This window comes from Haemaphysalis longicornis, unplaced genomic scaffold, assembly GCF_048455015.1.
Source record: "Haemaphysalis longicornis isolate Haplotype H1 unplaced genomic scaffold, Haemaphysalis longicornis Haplotype H1 scaffold_8, whole genome shotgun sequence".
In the NCBI taxonomy this organism is placed as follows: domain Eukaryota; kingdom Metazoa; phylum Arthropoda; class Arachnida; order Ixodida; family Ixodidae; genus Haemaphysalis; species Haemaphysalis longicornis.
Window position 1 is genome coordinate 156,024,622 of NW_027526445.1, and position 19,263 is coordinate 156,043,884.

General features: G+C 50.1%; 1 protein-coding gene across 3 annotated transcripts in view; it reads right to left on the reverse strand.

Annotated features, from left to right (window-relative positions):
- The window catches only part of LOC144150040 (microtubule-associated protein 1 light chain 3 alpha-like), a 56,818-nt gene that overhangs the window by 11,524 nt on the left and 26,031 nt on the right, over positions 1–19,263 (reverse strand). The window contains exons 1-2 of one of the 3 annotated variants that reach the window (XM_077681839.1): positions 15,019–15,474; positions 9,978–10,046 (exon numbers count right to left, since the gene is read on the reverse strand). The exons of 1 other annotated variant lie outside the window; for it this stretch is intronic. In XM_077681839.1, the coding sequence (XP_077537965.1) occupies positions 9,978–10,046; positions 15,019–15,064 (115 nt within the window). In that variant the 5' untranslated portion in view covers positions 15,065–15,474. Of the gene's footprint in view, positions 1–9,977; positions 10,047–15,018; positions 15,475–19,263 lie in introns of those variants that run through there. One more of the 3 variants, XM_077681837.1, reaches the window with a different exon arrangement.

Genomic DNA, 19,263 nt, shown 5'->3' on the forward strand with positions numbered 1-19,263 from the left:
GCGCCTTCGCTATTCGCCACCACCAGAAAAGCAGCCACAGCGACCGCTGTCGAATTGTCGCCCAACGCCTTAGCCTCTCAGCCACCGCGGTTGGTAAACAATAAATATCCTGCTTCTGTGAATCACGCGCCGTGGTTCGAATCCAGTCAGGGAAAACAAGCATTTTTACAGCGAAGCTGTATATAGGATCCAGCAGATCGGCTGTGGCGACAGACTGAGCGTAGATGAACAATTTTCAGTATACGAAAAAAAAAAACACAAAGAAAAGCTCCGGGGGCCTCCACATGTTAAGATGAGACAACCTCATTGGCCTCGGAAAGATATCTCCCCAGCAATGCATTTGTGTTTAAAGGTGAACCAGGTTTTAGTGTATCGGTGGAAGCTTGGTCTTTATAAGCTGGCTTTCCCAGATTGTTCGTTGCACTGTGAAGCATGGTCATCTACGGAGGGAGTAGGGTTACAGCTCCACTTTGTAGTTATTTACATAGCCGTCGCCCCTTTCCCGAGTCGTGTACGTCGCTCGCCACGCGCGGCTTCTCTCTGGCCCCTGACGCAATGCAATGCCGTTCGCTCTTCGGCGGCCACCTGTGCGGCGCACTAGAGACGTCATTGTCCCTACCCACCAATCGTGTGTCTCGTTAGCCTGTGACGTCGAGATCACACCCCTGTGCTTATGACAAACGTAGCGAATCCCCAATATAGCTAAACCTCAACATAGCATAATCCTACCACGAGAGCTTCAGCTTCGCTGGACGTCACTCTCATTTTTCGGCATTTTAAGTAGTCTGCTTGCGTAGTGAGATGCGTCAATGTTAACACGAAAGTGTTTTATTCCGGGATTAACGAATATTTCGCTTACGTCATATCTGTAACGGAAGTGACGCCAGTACAACGAAGCAAGCGGCCTGTAAAGGGTGCACCCCTGCACCCAGGGTCTTCTTGCGGGGAAGCAACCTTTAGTACTGAAGAGCACGACTGGCTATATAGCCGGTCGTGCTAAAGAGTACGTTACACTTCGGGTTGTTTTTTTTTTGTTCGTTTTCGGGTTTTATATTTTAACACGAAAGTGCGTTTTATGCCGAGATACATCAATATTTCACTGAAGTCATATGCGTCACGCAAATGACGCCAGAACACCTTTGAGGAAGCGACCCGCGAGCATGACGTCGCTCCCCAAAGACACCCACCGGAAATCATGCCGACCCGGAAATCATGCTCAGCTGCAGATTTAGCTGCACATTTCACTTTCGTGTTTTACTGATTCCTATGACACAGGAATCAACCATAGTTTTTTTTTTACATATTTAATCACGGTGCCACACGAGGAGCTTTTCCCGCTTTTTCATAGACAGTGCCAGTTGTTGTTGGTGATGATGATTATGAAAGGCTACTATTCCCGGGTCCCAACCGGGTTCCATCCTCCAATGCGCCCCAGCGTGAATACCGGCCAACGTTCGGCTGGCGAAAATCGACGAACCACGACAGGCCACAAATCGCTTTACGGGAACGACGGAACATTTCACGTAAACATGTCCGTTGGTTGGACAATAGTAGCATGAGTGAGGAATTCCAATGGTTACTGTTCGTTGGCTGTGCTCGCAACGATTGTAGACAGGCTGATTGCTTTGGTGACGTCACTGCTCACGTCGCATAACGGGAAATGTCAAAGCTTGTAATTATCTTTAATAGGGCCTACGTATTTTCTGGGCCAGAAAATAGAGTTGAGCGAGTTATCAAAAACCGTTTTTATTCGCAGAGAACAAGGATAACGGTTATCGTTTCTTTAAATAAGAAGTACGCAATCTGATCTTTGAGCCCAAAAGATTTCCGGAAACCTTGTATATCGTTGGGCGCAGTCGGCCGAACTGTGGGTCCACTTGCACTTAGTATTCTGCCAGCTTGCAGTGGCGGGTGCTTGCGGTGGTACATAGTGTCTGTTTCGCCCGGCTTCCGTGGGAACCAGATAGCAAACTTGCTCGCGAAACCATACGATTAGCAAGATAACACGGAAGGCAAAACAGCTAGATACATTTGTTTTTGTCATCTGGCCGCAAACGACAACGTGACAGCTGCAGCGCACGCGCGTTGCCTCCGGTTATCGGCGAGCCGATACGGCACCAATACACAACGTTCTGGAATGGCGCGTTTTTCCTTCTATCTCAGGAGTATGAGCTGCGGGAGTATCGCCCGACCAGCCTAAACCTGGATTACCAACAGCTGGCGGACGGGCAATTAAGACAGGCCGCCGAGGGCTTTGAAGCGAAAGCTTTCTTAGAAGGACCCATGGCGTTCTGTCAAAAAAACCTAATGCATTTCCCCTTATACCGATTGGTCGACAGAAAGCTCTGATAAGATCTCTGGACACATTGCGCATGCGTGAAACCGGCCTTCCGTTGTGTCAGAACGGTTACAATTGAAAACCACGAAAAAAAAAAAAGAATGGTTTTGGATAAGACAATACACGCATGGATCACGAAGAAGGAGTACAATCATCAAAACTGTTAACAACAACAAAACACGAGGTACCTGCCTACGCACAGAGTGGCAGCTCACGATGGCTACAGCCGCATCTTTGGCGCCTGATAATCAGCACTCACGATGCTGCTCTACTACACTCGGGTGCTTCAGCGCATGCGTGCAGCCTGGCTTAGCAGCCCGAGCGTTATCGTAAGCTGTCGCTCTGTGCATACGCTGGCACATCGTTCTTTGTTGTTGTCAACAGTTTTGACGACTGTACAAGAGCATACCTTTATCTCATAAACTGCGTATCGGTATACATTTGGATCACTCGTAGATGCGCTTACTTAGTGCGCGAGAATTCGTCGCATGGGTTCGTTTTTCGTTTGCGGTTTGTACTTTGAAGGTTTGACGATCGACTAGACGCACTTTCGGCGAAGGTTTTGACGCACCTTGTGGCAGTTTTCATGTGAGGAAGCTTTCTCACTTCTCAGAACTTTCTCTAGGAAGAAAGCGATGCCTAATACTCCAGGTACAAACCCGGGAAACTCCTGGTAGCGTTCATCTGACCTTCAAGCTCAACCAAAGTCAAGCAAGCGCCTCGAGCGGTTTCGCGGTACCGACGGTAGCGCCACCAACGGCGCTTCCGCCACCGAATGAGCCAACTCGCGGCGCTGGCAGTTTCCGCAGTGAAAGCGTGTAATCGCTCGTTTGTTCTAAGGGGAGGGTTGGGGAACAGTAAGGGCAAACTCAGCCACGGTCAAGCCAGCGCTTTGTATGCTCCCGCAGTGGAAGCGTCTGATCGCTAGTTCGTTCTGAGGGGAGGTTTGCATAGAGGTGAATAGGGGGAAGAGTACGATGTCATGCATTCAGAAAATGGTATCAGAAGGCGCTGGATGCATCAAAGTTCACCCCACGTTCGTCCGTACACAACGGCACGTACTACACCAAACAGCGCCTGTGTTCTTGTCTTTGCGTGCAATTCTGTGCGCGTTCTCTGCGTGCTCTTGCCCGAAAACTGGCTTTCGCTCGACAAACTGGCTTAACCACGTTCAGCCACGGCGAAATCAATAGCTGCGGTTGCATGTACATGTATCGTGATTGAGTCGCAAAAGTCTTTTTTAGAGATGACCGCACCCTACGCTCGAGGGAAATAAAATTTGTTCATACATTTCGCCTAAATCTCGTGTCACCTTTATGACATGCGCTGACAAGCTTCGCTGGTAATGCACCTTCACAGAGTGGAACGGCACCTGGTGATCAACCAAACAACTTTGACAGCCCCAGTAAGCGTTTGTTAATCATTATTCCAGGTATAAAGGGCCCGAGTTTTCTTCTATCATCAAGGCAAGTTGGTTCTTAAATCTAGCCAGCTCATAACGGTGACGAAAAGTTTTGGTAGGAAATGAGAGATAACGGAAGATCAGTTTGGATTTAAGACGAAAGCAACTTAATGAAGGTCGTGTTATATGAAATGAGGAAAGATAAGTGGTAGTGGTGCGTATATCTGCTGATCCTTCCAAGGCACAACAGGTGGGCGACACCGCTAGCGGGGTAACCGAGCAAAGGTTTGCAGGCCACGAGGACTGCGATGTGAGGAAATTTCGCATTAACGTGGTATATCAGGAGGAAATGAGCGTGTTTTTAAAGCAGCGCTTAATTGCTACCACCACCAGCCAACGGTTTCGTCGTGTGCGCCCCAAGAAACTCCAAACCAGGCTAAATAAAACTACTGGCTCCGCCAGGGATCGAACCCGGGCCCGAAGAGAAGCGGAGCGAGAGCCCGTCGTCTTAACGACTAAGCTACGCCCACATGGGGAGACGGGGGAGACAGACGCTGGTTTTGATTCAGTGGCTGGGGATTTTTGTCGCGAATCCCAGGTAACGGCTGGCAGAATCTCGGGTTTCGCTCGTGACGTCGCATGAGAAGTTGCTGTGGGTGTCGCTTACAGATTTGCTTTCCAACCACCTTCACAGTGTGGACTGTAGCCAACTTTATTTGGATAACTTAAAATGTAAGAAAACGATCAACGAGAACGCAACAACTTTTACCTTGTAACGGCGGAGAGAAATCCCCTGGAATCAGCCGGATACGCCAACTTTTGATAATGATTTTGCGTGTCACCAATATGTGGGAAGCCAAAGTGTGTTCGATTTATGAAGGGATAGGGAATGGACAGGGAATGGATGTGGCTTAAGGTAAAGGTGAGACACAGCGTGTAGCAGGTTCAGTTTGTTCGGCAGTGAACAGACACCCAATGGTCGTCATGGTCGAGATGCCAGCTACTGCACGAGTCAGCGCTGCAAGCTCAAAAGAACGCGCTCCGGGCGTAACCCAGTTTGGGTCAAAACATACCTAGAAATTCTTGTATTCCCCGTGATCGTCCACTGAATATTTCGGGAGCTCGCTTCAGTGAAGCTCCGATTAAGTGAATTCCAGGGATCAAAAGAACGAAAAAAAAATTGCAGAAGCTCCTAAACGGGAATTGGACCAGTGGATCGGCAACAATGAGTACAGTTCAGGAGGCTTATAATGCTAATTTATTGAAATCATAAAACTCTCTGAGCATGTGCATCTTTTCGTTTTCACATACGACCGGTGGTGTCACGATATGGCTCCTCAAGATCCCAGACAGTGGCACATTCTGATTTATTGTCCGTTCGTCCACCACACACCACTGGCTATTCTTTACATTACACTAGCACATACCGAGTGTACGCCTATACCGAGTTTAGCCTGGCCTATGCCAAGTGTAGATCGTGGATGCCCTGCACATAGAAACACATGAACACCCACGCGACCTATCTGCTAGGCTTTCCCCAACTACGCAGGTGCGGCGGATGCTCGCATCTGTCGTCCTCCTTGTTCTACGCTTTACTATGGGGAAATACTCATCCCGGAATAAAAAAAATGGGGTTCGGTCGGCACCAGAATCCCGGGAAGCTCGCCGCCAAGTCTGTACACAAAGCAGCCGCATCGGCGGATTGCCTCGAAAGCGCGTCATCCCTATTTCATATTTGCCGCGCTTTCGAGGCGCTTTTTCAAAGAAAGTGCTACGAGTTGTGCCGCGCCTCCGCCAGATGGCGCCACGGGTCCCGCGACCGAGAGAAGACGCAGTGAAACATCCCCCTCGCGAGGGGCACGATCAAATGCAGAGCATTTCCGGGGGAGCACGACGTTAAGTAGTTTGCGTTACGTCAATGTTGTTGCACTTGTGGCAACTGCTGACGAGAGAGCGCTCGTCAGCAGTAATTTGAATGAGTCAACGATATAAGGCGCGTTCGTAGCGTCCCATTCTGTGTCGGCTTTGTGGCGCAGTGGGTAGAGCACCATGTACATTGCGTTCCGCCCGCAGGGTCGAGGGATCGAAACCGGGCGCCGGATAGTATTTTTTTTTATATAGTAGGGAGGGGTGCGGTGCGGACTACGGACGTCAACGCGGGTGACATCGTGAGTTACTGAAATGCTCTGCATTTAAAAGCCGTACGACCGCACATTTGTTCGTAAAGCTCCACCGACCATTCACTGAAGACGGGACGTGGCAAAGCAAAAACGCCTTGACAGGACGGATTGTATGCTTTGTTACGAATCCTGGTTTGCGTCATCGCACTAGTTTGCAGACGCAGTGTGCCGCGCAAAATGAGGAATTTGCTCTCTGCGTGTGTACTAATTGTTACGTAAAATCCAGAAAAGTCAGGCAATCGTCATCAGCAGCTTACCGAGTCAACAGCTGCTTTCAGGGTCCTTGTTAAAACGCCCACTAGGAGCGGACCACATTCATCTCAGCTGACCAAACTACCACCAAGTGCTTCACGTCAAGACAACCCTCTATATACGCTGCCGGGCCACCCGTTCGTACATTACAACCATATAAAGTCCGACCACGTCAGAGACACCGCTAAGCCTAACGTCGCTGGGGCAAGCCACACCAACGCGACCATGGCTGTAGCCCGGCTACAACTCCATCGCAATGGTGCCGCCGCCAGCCCCAAACACCACAATGGACTACGTATACCGGTGGCGGTCCGCGCCACCACGGGAGAAATATACAGCGCCTGCAGCGTCCGCGTGCCGTCCGCCCGCCAGGCGGAGGAGACGGCGATCGCGCTGGCGCTGACGGATCCGCAGTGCACCACAGTGCTCAGTGACTCGCGGTCGGCCATCGCGAACTACGCCAAGAACAACGTATGTGAAAGTGCAGTGCGCGCGGTGAAGTGCAGTGCGGTGATCAGTGGAGCGGCGCCGGCCACCCACCTTCGGTGGTTCCCGGCGCACACCAACATCAGAGGCAACGTGGGCGACGGTCTCCCAAACCGCAACGAGACGGCGGACGCAGCCGCGCGAGGACTGACCAACCGCGCCGCGGCGGTCTCTTCCCCCCTGCCGAGCTCCGCGCCAGAGGGAGGCCAACGCGAAGACAACGACGACGAAGACGACAACGACGACGTGGAGTTGGACCCGGAGTCCCTCCTCACGTACGGGGAGGTGCTGGAGTGGTACCGGCTCGGCCGGTGCACCGCTCCGGCGCCCCACCCGGAACTAACACGACAGCAGGCAGTGCTACTACACCAACTACAAAGTCAGTGATCACGCCGGCGCTCGCGCGTCACGTGTGCCCGGACGTGTACGCCAGTGACGTGTGTAGTGTGTGCGGGCAACATCGCGCAACTCTGGCCCACATCCTGTGGGACTGTGCAGTGCACCCCGTGGAAGCTGCCGACCTCTACGGCCGGCTGCCGGACACCATAACCAGTGCCGTATATTTGACGGACCTGGACGCACAAACTCTAGCCGTCCAGCAGCTCGAGGCTGCTCTCGCCATGCAGAAGCAGAGCGAGTCGCAGACGGGGGGGAAACGGACGAACTCCCGAGTACCTTTCGCGCACCGCTCACGCCGACGCCGGCGGGGCCTAGTCCCGATGACGTCGTGAACGTGGGTGGGATGTGGAGGCTCTGCGCATCCCGACCTCCCACTCCCTGCTGGCCATAAATAAAGTCTTTCTCTCTCTCTCTCTCTGGACTACGACTCCAACAGTAACCATCCTATGGCGCCCATATCCCGATAACAAAAGATAGAGGGTTTTAGCATGCGCGTAGCGTACGTTAAAAACACTTTCTTATGAGACCGCCGTGTTTGCACACAGCCTCCAGCACAGGTTCACTCTCACATCAATACTCTTCCACGCATATACCGCCACATGACCACGGCTCCAGGAATGCGACTACCAGGTAGTCCACCTACCGCAAGCCGGGCTCCGCGTGTCTTCGTGGAGCGATCGGCCAGCAGGCCAGAGCATCCAGACGAAAAACATCTTCCCTGAAGCTGCACGGCATGCACACAAGTCGCTATTCAAAGCCTAGCTGTCCAAAACCTAATAATTGAGAACACCCCTGACAAAGCTTACACTTTTACACTACACGAGATTACCTCCATACGACTTTGAGCAACGACCCGAGCACCTAAATAAAACCTTAAATACCCGGAACGCCTCAAGAGTAATATCTGGTCTCGATCCCGAAACCACGAACGAGTGAATTCCCCACATCCTGGCGACTAACGGTCCACGCATACTGCGAACCCGATTTCCCGGAACTCTCACATCAGTTCTTGTCACATTTGAGGACGCTCACGTCCACTTCAATATAAAGGCATATTGCGTACTCACACGTTGCCGCCCCAACCGACAGCACATGCAGTCAGCGTCTGTGGCGAACTCGGGCACCGACAAGATATTTGTCCCAATTCCGACACCTCCGTCTGCCCGCTATGCCAAGCGCCCGATCCCCAACAAGACCCCGACTTACGGACCACGCTTCAACTGAGCGGACTAGATCATTCCACGGCCAGCAGAGGATGCAGAAGCTGCGACTGCTGGAGACATTCCGCTCGCAGGTAGGTACAAGCCCTTTACTTCCTGGGCGCTCCCAGCGACATCTACTAAATCGCTTGGACTAGAAGTCAGATTGTTCAGCTCTCAGAGGGTGGTGCGCTTAGTTCAGGGCCCCATTTGCTGCTGCGATCCGTCTTGCCTGGTCGAGTCGGTCCGCGCTGGTCGTCCAAGGCTGTGACACTCTTTCTATTCGTTCGGACAAGTGGTGAAGGAGCTCCTCTGGTCATTCTCAGACCCACCGCGGTGGCTCAGTGGCTAAGGCGTTGCGTTGCTGAGCCCAAGGACGTGGGTTCGATTCACGGCTGCGGCGGCCGCTTTTCTGATGGAGGCTAAAAGCAAAAACGTCAGCGTGTACGCGATTTCAGCGCATGTTAACGATCCCCAAGTGGTCAAAATTCATCCGCAGCCCTCCACTACGGCGCGCCTCACCGCCGGCGTTGCGTCGGTTCGTTAAACTATACAATCAATCAAATAGCCAGCCTCGATAGCTAAGGGGTACAGTCCGGTGGTTATAGCGCTAACATTCTGGATTCGAGCCCCATGCAATGCTTGATTTTTTTTTCAAGGCCCGTGATTTGTTTACTGTAAAATGTACAGTCGGTAAAATGCTTGTCTATAACAGCGATTTCGACTTCAACCAGCTACATCCGAAAACTGCCGAAACATACTCATTCCAAACATGTCGGAGGAAAAAGGGAAGGGCGAAGACTTCAGAATTCCGCAGTAGTTTTATTCAAATCCCGCTCTGGCGGGGGAGGATAGGGCTGAGAGTACGGAAGCTGTGTTATAGACAAGCCTTTTACCGGCTGTACGCGGAGCTCAATTCTCATTGTTCTCTCGTTGTTGTTTTCCAATTGTTGTCAGCTCTCATTGTTGACAATTCGTATTGTTGGCATTGTTCTCTAATCATTGTTTTTGTAAATAACGGTGGTTTGGATTGTTTCTGGTCGCCTTAGGGGCAGTGCGCGGTATATCGACGAGTTTAATTAGCGTGTGGGTCGCAGCGGAAATGGCGGGCTTGTGCCTATCTAGGACTGAATAGATAGTATTCACAAAAAAAGTTTAGCTGTCAATTTTTTTTTACTGGGCAACACTGGAAACGGCCACGGACATGGCCGATGCGCCACGGACATGGGGCGGCTTGTGCCACTGCGGCCGCACGCCGCAGAAAAAAAAAACAAACACCGGCGTGCGTCGTATGTTTTGTTTCAACCGGTTCTTAACGGTGTTGTCAACATAGATGTTATTAATCGCACCCACATTGGAGTCGAGGCATTACTTTGCGTTCGGTGGGGTAGAGTTCGGAACGGCCAACACACATCATGTGTTCAGTCCGGACAAGTACTGCCATCCCGCGGAGCTCGACGTAACCAGTGACGGCGCACTCACATGGTTGCCTGCATGTGTGCCACGCCAGTGTATACAGCCTATATCGCCGACCGTTGCGGCTCATCATACTGCGTCGCGCATAAGCGCGTGCACGAAAGAAAGCGGAAGAAGCGTTCGCAACCAGTTCGCGATCTAAGTCGCAGCTATAACTTGAGCGCGCTACGTCGATGAGACCACTTCTGCTTCTGCTCGTACTTTACAGCACCGTTCTTAGCGCGCCGTCCTCGCTGGAAACTGACCTGACCGGGATTCGCGAGGCTTGGAACGGAAGCGAAAGAGGTGGGGACTGGCCATGTTGAAGGGGCCGCCTGCGGTGGGGAGGAATGAATGAGCACAATTTTTAAAGCGAAGCTTTCTACGCCCTTCATGATGGTGATGCAGTTACGCCAAAATGCACTCCAGGAAAGCCGCCTTTACACAATCGGCTTCCACAAAGGCACTTCAAAGATACCACACGCGTACATCAATGATACATCAATGACACGCGTACATCAACGCCTACATCAATGATACCACACGCGTTATGCAATTGGACGTTTTTTCGCACAAAACACGATACGGTATAGAACTGGAAGCCACATATGCGTTGTAATAGAATCGCTGATGATGATGAACGTTCCATCATCGCATTCGGGTCGCTCAAAATTTCCTTGGGTTCGTCACGCGGGCGTTGGCTTTGGACTTTGGCTGAGTTGAAGTGGACTTTGGCTTTTGGACTTTGGCACTTTGGATTTCGGACTTTGGGAGCGAGTATTGTGGACTTTGATTTGGCTCAGTTTCCACGGAGAAAGCTTTGCGTTTTAACCATCTTCCTCTTAAGAAAGGGGCTTTGATTTCTTTGAAGTTCACATGATTTATAAATCTACATTTGCACATAATATTTTCACTCTTTTAAGCAATGACGAATTAGAATTTCCTAAAAAGAAAGAAAGAAACAAAGAAGGCCGGCAGGAGCCGATGGAGAAGGGGCGTTCGCCACAAATTTTGTTTAAAAATTTGCATTCAAGCAATTGACGCGCCTGCCATTCAATAAATTACAAGTGAGTAAATTCACGTTGTGTTTCTGAGGTTCGTGCTGATGCGGGTTGAGAAAACTAGCTCAGGTGTCGGAGTATTTCACGTGTCACGGAGGAACAACCTGTGGCGGTAATAAGGCTGAAGAACAGCTTTCGTTGCAGTTGTTAGCTTACAACTAGAGTGAAGTAGAATCTATTCTAGTTCACTTGGCTTATAAACGAGTGTATTAATCGTTTCCCCCCGCGCGGCGTTCCCTGTTCCATGTTCGTTCGCCCTAGTGGAGGCTTCAGGATACACATACAGGTTTCTTCCGCTTTACGTAATAGATCGCAAGATGGCAATAGATTCTCACCTACGAGGCAGAAACTTGGAGGCTCACTCAAAAGGTTCAACTTAAATTGAGAACGACTCAGCGGGCAATTGAACGGAATATGATAGGTGTAACATTAAGGGACAAGAAGAGAGCAGAGTGGGTCAGGGAACAAACGCGTGTTAAGGACATATTAGTAAAAATTAAGAAGAAGAAATGGACGTGGGCAGGGCATGTAATGCGAAGGCAAGATAACCGTTGGTCATTAAGGGTAACAGAGTGGATCCCTAGAGAAGGCAAGCGTGGCAGGGGACGGCAGAAAGTTAGATGGCCAGATGAGGTCAAGAAGTTTGCGGGTATAAATTGGTCGCAGTTAGCACAGGACCGGGGTATTTGGAGACGTATGAGAGAGGCTTTTGCCCTGCAGTGTATGTAGATAGGCTGATGATGATGATGATGATATAGCAGATTAGAATGAGCTAACAGGTTAGCGAGGTGATAGAGGGATAAGGAGGCAGACGGGCCAACTCGTTCACTCGCTCGCTCGGGGCCTCGCCTCTGTGGTACCACGTGACTAGGCGAGGCTAAAACGGCTGCTTAACCTGCGTTTGATCGCTCAGTGCCGGCTGGGCCGTGTGTGCGCGCGCTTCAATGCAAGAGAACCTCGTGACTAGGCGAGGGTTGGAAGGGCCCATGCAGATAAAACGCATTTGGTGCATTCGAAATACTGCATCGTTTGGTGCATTCGAAATACTGCATCGTTAGAATCATACTGACACCACTTTTAACGCACACTTTGCTGAAATAAGCTATATAACTAGAAAAAAAATGGAATGGCCATGCGACCCACTAGCTCATTTCCCGCAACAGTACCAATGGTGTCATATGCCCAGCTGTGCAATTGGCTGAGGCCGGCAAAAGCAAACGCAAATTAGGCAGGGATGCTTGCCGAACGAGCTATCTGCGTTTGAAAGGAATGCATATTCATTTTACAGCAGTAAAAATGGTGGGGTAAACAATGAAAGTTACGAAAATGCACATAAACGTAGAAGTACCGATGCGCACTGCTGTTAGTACTGGGCGCCCTATGCTTGTTTTAGCTGTACAGCAGTACGTCGCTTTGGAGTTGTCTTACACGACACTGGCCGACTGGCGTAAGCGACGTTGTCTTGCGTGACCTTGTTTGTCGAGGATACCCCGTGTTTCACGAAACGATTACTTTCTACTGAAACAAAAACAAGCCATGTGCAATTACGGTCAAAAACAAAGCAACGGCGGACAACTGTCTGAGGCTGAGTGTGGTAGCGCCATCTGGGAGGACTGAAGGTGAGCAAGGCTGCAGAGCCTAATGACGCACTGGAAGTTCGTCTGAATACCCGCCCTTGTGACTTCATGGCACATTTTACGAAAACACCCGATTTGGCGGAAGAATCAAAATTTTAACCTAAATTAATTTCCCAGTGAACATGGCATCGTTTGCTGCCGGTCAAGCGCTGGGGGCACTGCAAAACATGGAATCGTTCGAATAAAACAAACTTGTATTTTGTCTGCATGGCCCCATTAAGGGCTGCTTCGCCTATGTTTGATCCCTCAGTCTCGCCATAAATGGCGCGCCGGCTGGTCTGTCTGTGCGCCTCTTCAGCGCAAGCGAAAGAAACTACCAAAAGTCACGTTAACAAGGGAACACAGATTAAAGCCGTTCCACCGAATGTGAAAGCTGTCGGAAGTGCAGGGCAGTGATTCGCCGTAATGGGCTGTAGCGCCGTTATCCGCTCACCGCTACCACCTAGTGCAATTCAGATTTGCCGCCTTCGCAGTGCTCGCGCGCCCCCTGCCTGAAACTGCGCCAGCGGGAGTTCTATTCTTTTTGTGCTTGCTTGTGCGTCTTGTTTTTTTTTGTGCCAGCGTTACACTGCCACTTCTTTTTGCTGACTATCGTAAAAACCAATTCAACGAGCGTTCCTGACTAAATGAACGCGGGCGCTGCGGGCTAATTTCGTATACATTTTGCCTCAAATGTACCTGCAGTTTTCTTTGCCCTAAACAACGGGGAGATGTATGACAAGCGCCAGTGGTTCGCGAGTTTCGAACGCTTATTGCTATATAAACCGCTTGGCTTTCGAAACCTCTGGGTTACACCACGACGACGGAACGCCGTGTAACTCTTTATACTTAGGTCCAGCGACCGAGCTACGATGACTAGGCGAACCCCTAAGGTGCTCTGCACTTAAAAGAATAAAAGGATGCCTCTTGTGTGCAGAAGCAACTCAAAAGCCAGCAGTGAATTTTGATTTACGGCCTCATTGGAGAGATTGTTTCATTCAAAAATGGTTCTTGGAAGGTAGGAGTATTTGAATCAGCCGTTACGTGCATTGAGTGGTGCTACTGATAGTGCGTGTCGGCGTCTCGTATTGTAAACCAGTTGAGTAACTGAAAATATCATATGTGTCAGTGTTGTACTGTCTACTGACTAGTTGGTGGAAACATTCTAGGCGCAAATTTGAGTTGTTTTCTATGTTAGTTACTGCTTTGCGCAGACACGAAAATGCGTGTGTGGTATTGCATAATGTTACATTATGAAACTATGCGACGATCTCGGGAAGTCGTATGCATGGGCTAAACAAGATTGTCACTTAGCTCAGACGACGACAACACGCAAACAACGCGCAATCAGCCGCATCTAAAGCGATGCCACATTTGGTTTATTTGTTTGATTATACGGTTACAAGCTTATTGATTACGTTAAGCAAAATCTTTCTTTTTCGTAATGCCTACCGTAAATGTACGACGAATCAAATGATAACCGGTAATCTATAGTATCACGCACTTATAGCAGTAGTGCTTCAACTACACAAGGTCATCTATAAGTAGCGTGATTACAGCACGAGGATCCAATCTCATCCATAATAATTAGGCCGATGATGAAGATGAATCAGATGGGATTATCGTGCTGCATTTTCACTGCACGAACACAGGGGCTGTTGGCTATGGGCTGCTTCAACGGCTACCGACTATATAACGGCTTCCCTTAGGCCTATCAGGAGTGGACAAGCAATGTACAAACAGCCGTGTTCCTTTAATGGTACAAAGCAAGAAATAGCCGTGAAAATTTTGATCTCACGTTCAAAAGCGTAGAAACTTCTTTTCGGGTGCAAATTTGTTTTGCGTCTTTGTGTCAGTCAGCTACGTTTGGGAAAAAAAAATGCTGTCGGGTGATTTCCTAAATTGCGTATAATCGAGGATTTTACTGTAAATGAAATGAAAGAAAACAAACGATTGCTCAAGCAGTAAAACGAAAAACGCTATCTGGACTGAGTCCTGCTAACATTGGGCCAATATGTAGTGGTATAAAAATTGTAAAATTATAGTCGTAGCAAGGAGTACTGTTGGGCTAGTTGGTAGGACATCATTAGAATACTATAGCGCAAAGAACGGGAACGAAGACAAGAAAGACGCTCGTCCCGTCGTCTTTCTTGTCTTCGTTCCCGTTCTTTGCGCTATAGTATTCTAATAATATAGTCGTAGGCGATATCCGCCTGCAAAATCATTTATTACATCTAAATTTATTCCTTGTCGCGGCAATGGGCCGCTTTATGCACTTCAATTCAGCTAACAAGTCTCACTTCAGAGAACATTATAGAAGTTCCTCGAAGAAAGTTCGTCTAATTGAAGCTCTCTCTAAGACGAACTACGCATAAATGCACTGTGAGTTCATTCATGCGGCTGCCAATAAAACGCCATCTGGGCGTTACGAGCTAACAATCACAAACTATCCTAACACTTCGCCCTCGTCCTTATCAGTTAACCACGGATACACGTGCTGAGGACAATTACCAGAGACAGCTGATGATGGCTGGAGGAGCCTTGATTGCGTGTTCCGTACTGCCTTAAGCAACAGAGATAAACATAAAGTCCAGTGGACAACGAACCGTATTATGCGCAGGTATTATTACCGAAGCTCCTCAGGTCCTTGAAGCTGCGCGGCGCTTCCGTTGCCATGCGGCCGTGACGTGTCGACTTTCAGAAGCTCTCCAGAAGATCCTCAGTCTGGTCACGCGCTTGTCTTCCCGTGGTCGCACGTTTGACTCGCAGCACACGCGACGAATACGCGACGTGGGCACACGTGCATACCGCGACAACTCACGTAAGAACGGTATCGCGCACGGACAGGATCCAGACACGCGCCGGGTACCAGGCGACGTTCGCACAGGACGACGAAACGACGTTCGGTCGGCTCGTGGCAAACGGCGAACTGCCGTTGCGGTTGGCTTTTTTTTTTCTCGCGTATCTCCTTTCAGATAGAAAAGTGTGCAAAACGGTTGTTGCCTCGCGCGACTCTTTCGTCGATTAGTTGACGTGTCTACGGGAGATCCGTCTCCCGTGCTCTTGTCCCAATCTAATCGCTTCGACCTCTAATCGTGGGCAGGGCGCGTGACGTTCGCTCGGGCTGTCGCGAGGTTCCTTGCGTTGGGGCGAGGCGATAGCACTCGAGATTGCTTAGAGCGGTGATCGGGCCGAAATGTCATTCGGGCAAGTGTTTCGAAGATGAAAATGTGGGAACCTGAGGCATTACGTGGGTGTTGCAACTTTTTTGCAAGGTTAAAGGAATTCGGTCGATATCTTCCTATCGAACTGAACAATAGAACGAGCGTATTAAGTGAAGCGCTGCGTTGCGGTCCATTGATACGCTCGCATTCAACGACGGTCATGTAGATAAACACGGCTCCCTTGTGATATTCTCTTCAAGCTGTGATAGTGCCGATAAACCCTGTTGTGGCGACATTCTTTTTTTAACCTCGGAAAGCAAGCGGAACCCGCGGAACACTCGGGTACCAGGCACACCAGCACTGAGTACCACTATCACTGGGTACCAGGCGCACCACCACAAGGCGCACTGAGTATACCAGGCGACGGATGTGGCTGCGCAAATGGCGGTGGAAGGAAGATCACCTGTCCAGTCGCTGTTAAACCACTTCGGCTGTGTATTTTTTAAGACGACAGTCGTTTTTCGGATGCGTAAACGCGAAAATTTCTCTGTGTCTGGCTGTCTGTCTGTTTGTCACCCGAATCAGCCGGTAATGTCTGCTTTTATTGCATCGCTTACTCGCTGGCAGTGTGTGGGTCGGCTGATAGCGTCATACCATTTCGTCAACAGTACTGAATCGGCTCTTTTAACAGCGAAGATATTTATAAAGTCGTAATTTTTCGTGTCTGCAGTTAAAAATACCAAGAAATTGATAAGCGCGCCCACGTGAGCGCTGTCCTCGTGGCGGCCGCCTGGTAGTTAACAAAACCAGAAAAAGGCCGAGCGCTCATGTGTGCGTGCCTGGCGGCAACCGCTCAGCGTCCCCGGCGCACGTTTGTTAAGGCAAGCATACCCATTTAAGGAGATTGGCAAGAAGTGTTAGCAAGAAGTTATGGAAAGGGAAACACAGAGACAGATTATCACTACCACCACCATCATCATAATTGTCATCATCATCATAATCATCACTGTATGTCCACTACAGGACAAAGGCTTCTTTGCCATCGAGCTGCCTTATTCCGTTCCTCCATCGAGTTATCAGTCTTCCAGTCTTTTTGTGGTCCACCGGTCGTCGGTTTTTCGCACTACACGTCGCTTCCAACTTTACTTCTTTTATCTTTATTCGAGCTAAGAAGTCTTCCACCCGATTTTGCTCCCTAATACAAGACGCTTGATTCCTACCTCTGAAAGTTTCTGCCATCACTCTTGCTTCCATGACTTGTTGTTGGGACGACGTTAAGTTTTCTTTTTCAAGGTGCCCAGTAGGTTCCCATGCTTGTACCCCATAGCTGGCCAATGCATGAGAGGCATTTAGAGCGCAAGTACTCCCGGTAGCCCAAGTACTCCCGGAAGCTTCGGCCACCGCCGGGAGGCTCACTGGTGGCCACCGCACAGCTACCGGGAGCGTGGAAAACGTCTACAAAGTCCCGGGTGGCTGCCCAGAGGCCTTGTCCAGTGGGGACCCCAAAGACCCACTCTAACACGAGCGAAGAAAACGTGGCAAACCTTGAGAGGGCCGCAGTGCCACCGAAGCAGTTCCTGCAGGGAGTTGTATAAAGACCTCTAAACGAAGGAAGTGCGAAACTCGGGCAATAAAGCGCCTGGAAAAAAGTGCCCTGTGTTCAGGGCGACCTGATATCGCCGTTAGGAAGCGCGGGTGGTTTGGTGAACTGCCCATGGTTGGTGCCACAGTCATCGGTAGCAGCCAAAAAATCCCGGGCCTTCTCCACTGACGTGAAACCTGGGGAGGGGCGAAGTATGCACTGTAAAGTGTATTCTTGGCGCCGTGGCGTTTTTGCCAACGGAGATGAAACCGCTCGGGGTCCAACGGTATACAGCCTTGCTGTAAAAGTCTTGTGTCTTTGAAGCACGAAGCTCTCTAGCGCGAGGCGTAAACGAGTGTGCCGGTGTTTTTCTTAGTACGCGTTACGGTCTAGCGCGAGGCGTAAACTAGTACCCCACTGTTTTAGTACCGTGACTACATGAGGCGAGGGTTACGACGACGGCATGAGACGCCAACAGCCCGAGCCCGTAAGGGGCTTCGCCCCTGAAACACAAGGGCAGCGTGGGGAACTCCCTGTGGATAAAGTGAGCCGGGGAGGTGTCAACATCAGCTGGGGGGAGCGCTGACATGACCAAATTGTCGTGAATTTTTACGACAGTTGAATGAAAAAAATTACGCCCACCTCCCCTCGCGGGAACCCTGGTGTGATGCGACGCTGAGTGGGGTTCAAGCGCAAGCGGAGAGCAACCGTCGACCGAAAGGCCGCCGGAGAGCGCCACACCGGTTATATGCGCAGCGCGCCCGAAGGAGAGGAGACCGCGGAGACAGAAAGTACTGCACATGCGCAGCACCGCGCGCAGCGCCGCCCACCGGCGGAGTGGGAGCGCGCTTGGCCGCACACCCGCAGATGTTGAGAGAGAGTGTTCGCTCTCACCTGGGCACGCGCCGGCGCCAGTGCGTCTGCCGCGGCTATGACGCAACACAATCCAACACAATCCACTTTAATCCAATCCAATCCAAATCCAATCCAATCCAATGCCCCTCGCGAGAGAGTGTTCGCTATCGGAGAGGAGTGGGGGTGAGCGGAGGAGAGTGCGGACGCTGACGACGACGACGGACGCACGCAGGAAGGACAGGGCCGCCGACAAGAGATGCCCTCAGCGTCGCATCGCTTCGCTGCAATTGTCTTCTAGAGGCATTAGTCTCCTGCCGCCCCTGCCACATTAACTGCCTTCCGTCTCTCTTCACCCTCTCTCTCTTACGGTCCTCCTCACCAGCCGTCATTCTCTCATAACCGCGACGAAGGTTTGACCAACGAGGTTTAGTTTTCCTGCGTTATCACTGCTGGCGCGCCATCTCTTCAGACCTTTCTTACTGTTCGGGGCATACCTCGGCAAAGTTGGCCCGGCTCACTCAAACTCGCTCACAAATTAATTTTGGAATCACCACTCACTCAAACTCAGACTCATTGCTGAGCAACACATCTGTGCTCATTCAAACTCAAACTGAAAGCGAGCGCAAAACTCAGAACTCACTCAGGCTCTGAACTCACTCGGGCTCAGAACTCAAAATGAACTCAGAACTCAAATGGACTCAAAACTCAAACGTACTCAGAATTTAAAATGGACTCAAAATTGAAAATGAATTTAGAACTCAAATGTACTCAGAACTCAAAATGGACTAAAAACTCAGAATGTACTCGGAACTTAAAATTGATTCAAAACTCAAAATGAACTCAGAGCTCAGAATGGACTCAGAACTCACTCGGTCTCAGGCGTGCTCAAACTCCGTCGGGATCATACTCACTCGTACTCACTCGGCTCACACTCACTCAAGCTCAAACTCACCATGCCACACTAGCCTCGCGCTCACTCAAACTCAAACTCACACCTGAGTTTGAGTCCAAATGAGTCTCTGTGAGTGGACTCATGAGTGAGTCCGCCGACCTCTGGTTCGGGGTTACTGGTCGGGGATGCTCGCGCGACACCTTATTGTTTTTGTTGAGAAGGAAATTATTAGTTGTTTCATTTGCTGTCGCTACAATCAAGTCAACGTCTATTTTTAAATAAAAGAACACAGGTGGTATAAGTTATATACTTACGTTTTACCTGAAACATCATAATATCTTTGTTTTTTTGCTGAAAAATTTTGACAAGCTTGAAGCATGCT